Below are 4,458 nucleotides of genomic sequence, written 5' to 3'. Positions count from 1 at the left end.
ACCACTCTACCTTCCCAGCCGGCAGGGCAGACGAGTCACTGACGTACGAGGACTTGTTGCCCTCTCTTACGCAAATGGCCATTGTAGTAGGATTGGTGGCCTTTACAGCCCCTTAAAGAGCTATGATGTCCAGTATTAACACATATAAAGTTTTCTTTTGTGAATCATACTGTATATGTTGTAGCAATAAGATGGTCAAAGAAATTGAAAGGCAAAATCAAGCTTTTGTATATGTTTTAATGTGATGTGTTTGTCCCACATCAAAGACGCAATTTATTACAAAACTAAATAGAAGTCATAAATACACAAATAAAATCCTCACTCCAGGAAGAGAGCCTGTAAAGCATCAGAATTTAGAGTCAGATCCCAAGCACGCCCCGAAAAATGAAGCGATTTCCAAATATCGTCACTCCACTGAATGAAGTTTGTATATGTACATTGAAAGCTCTAATAAAAACACAGACTCTGTTTATTTTCCTTTTCTCATTCAACTTGTCTCTCATCCCTTTTCATTTTCTTGACTTCACTCTGTCAGTGACACAAAAAACACGTACACAAACACACACGTATATGCTGTATTCACACACTCACATCAGAAGGCAGTGCAGTGCCAACAATGGTCGATAATTAGAGAACTGTATGCATTGAACAAAGAGAAACATTTAACAAATGAGTCAGTATACTTATGGATCGCCAAATCTGTTGTGTATTCAATGCAATCATCAGCCTACCATTCAAATGCACATTCAAGACCAAAATCACCTGTCAACACCACAGAGGAGATCAACTTGGAAAGGGATGTTAGTGCACTTCAATATTTACCCATCCAAGCTGATGGGAAGTCTACAAATACCTAAATATTCTGCCTTTCCTCCAGTGTTGGAGGTACTCAAAAATGAAGACCAAATAAATTAGAGGAGGGTCGGACCGAAAGAAAGAACATGTAACATGTAACGGACACATCTCATCTGATGTTGGGTTTGCCATTCATTGGTTCAACAGCGATGTGTCGAACTGTCTCCGTAGATAGCAGGTTATGTTCTGTGAAGTGTCAGCACTTAGTTGTGCAGTGCAGAGTCCAGCTACAGATGGTAGAACTCCACATGGCAAACATTCCACAAAAGGCGAGGGGAGGAGGGAGGGGAGGAGGGAGGGAGGGAGGGAGAAGAACGTCCAAATGGTTGGAAACGTAAAGTGCAAGCAAATCATCTAAACATATTATCGAAGGTTAGCTTAGTCGGGGGAGGAGGAAGGGAGAGAAGGAGGGGAAGAGGGCTGATCCTGACACTAGATGAAGGCCAGTGCTCTCTGTTAAGTCTGTGGAGAGGCGATCGACCACACAAGAGGCAGCGCCTCCACTGCCGGTGGTCTGGTGAGCAATGGTGGACCTTCTGGTCATACATCAGTCACAGCAGGAGGCAAGCCAGGCTTCCATCCTGATCCAGGGGTTGAGGGTTGGGGGTTGGGTGGTGGTGATTACGATGGGCGGAGGAGATGCTGGACGGACTGGCTTTTACTCCAGCGACGGCGATCCCTGGAAGGTGTGGATGTCGTTGTGGAGGCTGACCGAGGGCCCGGCCCGCTCGTCGCCGTCGGCGGCGGACGGGCAGCTCCGGCCGCAGCGGCAGCGCTGGACCCACATGACGTTGCGGCTGACGCTCTCGCCGTCGGGGCACTGGAAGCGCAGGCGCACCGTGCGGCTCTGCGTGGGCCGGCAGCAGCGGCCGTCCACGCAGGAGCCGCAGGTGCGCGGCCGGTAGCGCCGGGTCGTGGTGCAGCCGGCGAACGTGATGCTCACCGGTTCCCGAGGCCGCACGGTCCGCCGGCATTTCTTCCCTTTCTAGAACAACACCAATCGAAACCATGAAACATGACACTCGCATATGATCTTCTTAACAAACACCATTCTTTGTAAAACAATATCGTTTTTAAATATAACTGGTGCTTGAGTTCCCAATGTGAGACCACAGAAGTGGGACGACAGGGAGAAAACAGGAAAAATGTCTCAGTAAGCAGTTCACAGGGAGTTCACCAAGTTCTTACCTTGACACCAGCAGTCACACCACACTCCCGAATCTGGCAAAACCGTGTCTCTTTGACCAGGCGGCACTCTGGGTTCTCGTTGGTGACTCGGCTGGAGACGCCAAAGCCACATGTGGCCGAGCACTCCGACCACTCGGTGGTCTGTGGGAAACAGGAGGTCTGGGGGACTATCAGACGAGACGTTGGCAGAGACAGCCACTCTGTGTAAGCGGACAGAAAACGTGAAGTACATTATTATCAAAAGCAACATGCTGAATGAGCCACTATGTGAAATGCACTCTACGAATTCAAAGCGTTGTTTTTTTAATACCTCAGAACAGGCTTAATGACTTTAAGGTCAGGTAATAAAAAAGTAATATGGTAACAATCTCCATGCCCTCTCCTCCTGGCTCCACCCAAGGCATATGGGATGACGTAGTATGTGTGTGCTCCCTACCCTGGAAGGAAAGACTGGTGCTGGAGCGTTGCTGGGTCGGGAGGTGCTTGCTGATGTGGTTGGTAGGGAGAGACGTGTGCTCAGGCTCCCGCGGCTCCTCGCTGATGTGGTTGCTGTCGTCGCACACCCACTCCTGGCAGCAGCGGCCGGCCGGCGTGGCCAGCCGAGGACTGGCGCAGCGCCAGTCGGGCAGGGGCACCTGGTGCGGGCACAGGGGCATGCAGCCCACCACGCCGTCCATGCAGCTGCACTGGTGCTGGCAGCTGGGCTGGAAGTCCTCGCCGTGCTGGTAGACTCGTCCGGCGAACTCGCACGGCCGACCCTGGGCCTGGGCTAACGGGAAAGAGGTCAGAGGTCAAAGGAGAAGGGTCAGGTACACACACACACACACACAAACAAACACACACACACACACACACAAACACCTCCTCCAACACCTGGCACAAAGAGGCCATTCTAAACCCCCTCCCCCAGCCCCCCCGTGCCCCTTCCTTCTCTTCTCACCTCGGCACAGGCCTCGCTCAGGGTCACCCCCGGCCCCCAGGTGGCAGTGCAGGCCCTTGATGTGGTCGCAGGGCAGGTCGGGGCCGCAGTCCTGGTTGAACTGCTGCGCGCACACCCGGCAGCCGCAGCCGCAAGCGTCCGTCACCCAGCTGACGCCCAGCGGGCAGGCCGGCGGGGAGGGGGAGCAGGAGCACTGGGCCGGGCAGACGCCCTCCACCTACGAGAAGGACCACGCGGCACGTTATTCAACGGTCAGATCGGTCAGCACAAAGCCACACTGTGCCTGGGTTGGAGGTGACTGACTCATTCACTGATATCATTCTGTCAGCAGCGCTTCTGAATGAAGTGACATCTGTATGTACTGTAAGCTCTGAACCATCTAACCTGTATGCAAATATGAATAGATCGCCATTATTTTCTTATACTATTTTATGCTCCAGGCTGGTACTTATTACTTACTTGTGACTATGAACTATTCTGGTTTTCAGTGTCAGTGGCAGTAAAAAAGATCAAACTTAATAATAATAATAATAATAATAATAATAATAATAGTAACTAAAAACACTCCATGAGACATTGTTTATTTGTGTCTTTATCCGATCAGATCATTAAAATGAAGAGTAAGGTCCTAATGACTTTGCCATCCTTCCTCAAAACACATCCAGTTGCAACAGACTATCACCATGGGAAAAGCGAATCACTGGTAGACAAGCAGTTATTGCAACACTCACCAGCAATGCTGAGCCACAACACATCAAGAAAGCAACGATGAGCGTCCTCCTCGTCAAATTCTCCATAAAAAACATCCCTCTGTTCGGCTGATTTTGGCAAAAAAAAAAAACACCTTATTTTCCACAAGTTACTGTATGTAGAGATCCAAATGATAGCTTTCAGTGGTCCAGTGCTAAAACGCAAAACAATCCGTATACTCAAACGCTTCACTGAAGGTCCTGTGTCCAAAAAATGCCTCAGAAAAAGTTAAGTCTGACTAAACAATAAGCTAACAGTGTCTCTTCACTGTGTGTCTGCACTCTCTCTGTCTGTCTGTCAGTGTGCGCGTGTGCGTGTGTGTTTATGCATGCGTGTGTGTGTGTGTGTGTGTGTGTGAAGCCAGACGGGAGTCTTAAGTGCGTGCACTGAGATGTGCACCAGTCAGCTTCCCCCTGTCCGTCTCTCTGTGGCTTCTCCCCTCTCCAAAGCTGAGCTCTCAGTGCCACCCAACTCCTGTGAGATTGGCTGAGAGAATCTCCCAGCCAGCACCTCACCTTATAGAGGCTCTCAGACAGCCCCCACCACCTCTCCACCACACACACACTCACTCACACATGCACACACTCACTCACACACACACACACACACACACACACACACACACACACACACACACACACACACACACACACACACACACCCCAGCCCCCGCCGTGACATCACCACACCTCTCTGGAGGAAGGAGGGAAGGCAGAGTGCAGCTC

The 4,458-nt window shown here is 50.6% G+C and overlaps 1 protein-coding gene across 1 annotated transcript; it reads right to left on the bottom strand.

Moving 5' to 3' along the window:
* Window positions 1–223: 223 nt before the first annotated feature.
* Window positions 224–4,204, bottom strand: ccn1l2 (cellular communication network factor 1, like 2). The gene is made up of 5 exons (XM_062543191.1): window positions 3,715–4,204; window positions 2,984–3,200; window positions 2,480–2,812; window positions 2,044–2,243; window positions 224–1,840 (listed from the first exon to the last, which is right to left on the bottom strand). Exons 1-5 carry the CDS (start codon window positions 3,787–3,789, stop codon window positions 1,514–1,516), a joined length of 1,152 nt encoding a protein of 383 aa, XP_062399175.1. The 5' UTR covers window positions 3,790–4,204; the 3' UTR covers window positions 224–1,513.
* Between the last annotated feature and the right edge of the window lie 254 nt (window positions 4,205–4,458).

The sequence above is a fragment of the Sardina pilchardus genome, chromosome 8 (assembly GCF_963854185.1).
Source record: "Sardina pilchardus chromosome 8, fSarPil1.1, whole genome shotgun sequence".
Lineage (NCBI taxonomy): Eukaryota > Metazoa > Chordata > Actinopteri > Clupeiformes > Clupeidae > Sardina > Sardina pilchardus.
This window is presented reverse-complemented; position numbering and strand designations above follow the sequence as displayed.

Excerpts from the sequence above, each read along its gene's own strand:
- ccn1l2 (XM_062543191.1), bottom strand. The coding sequence starts at position 3,789 with ATGTTTTTTATGGAGAATTTGACGAGGAGGACGCTCATCGTTGCTTTC. Across the intron at positions 2,813-2,983 it reads TGAGCGAGGCCTGTGCCGAG|CCCAGGCCCAGGGTCGGCCG; the intron begins GTGAGAAGAGAA and ends CTTTCCCGTTAG. Across the intron at positions 2,244-2,479 it reads CACCAGTCTTTCCTTCCAGG|AGTGGCTGTCTCTGCCAACG; the intron begins GTAGGGAGCACA and ends CCGCTTACACAG.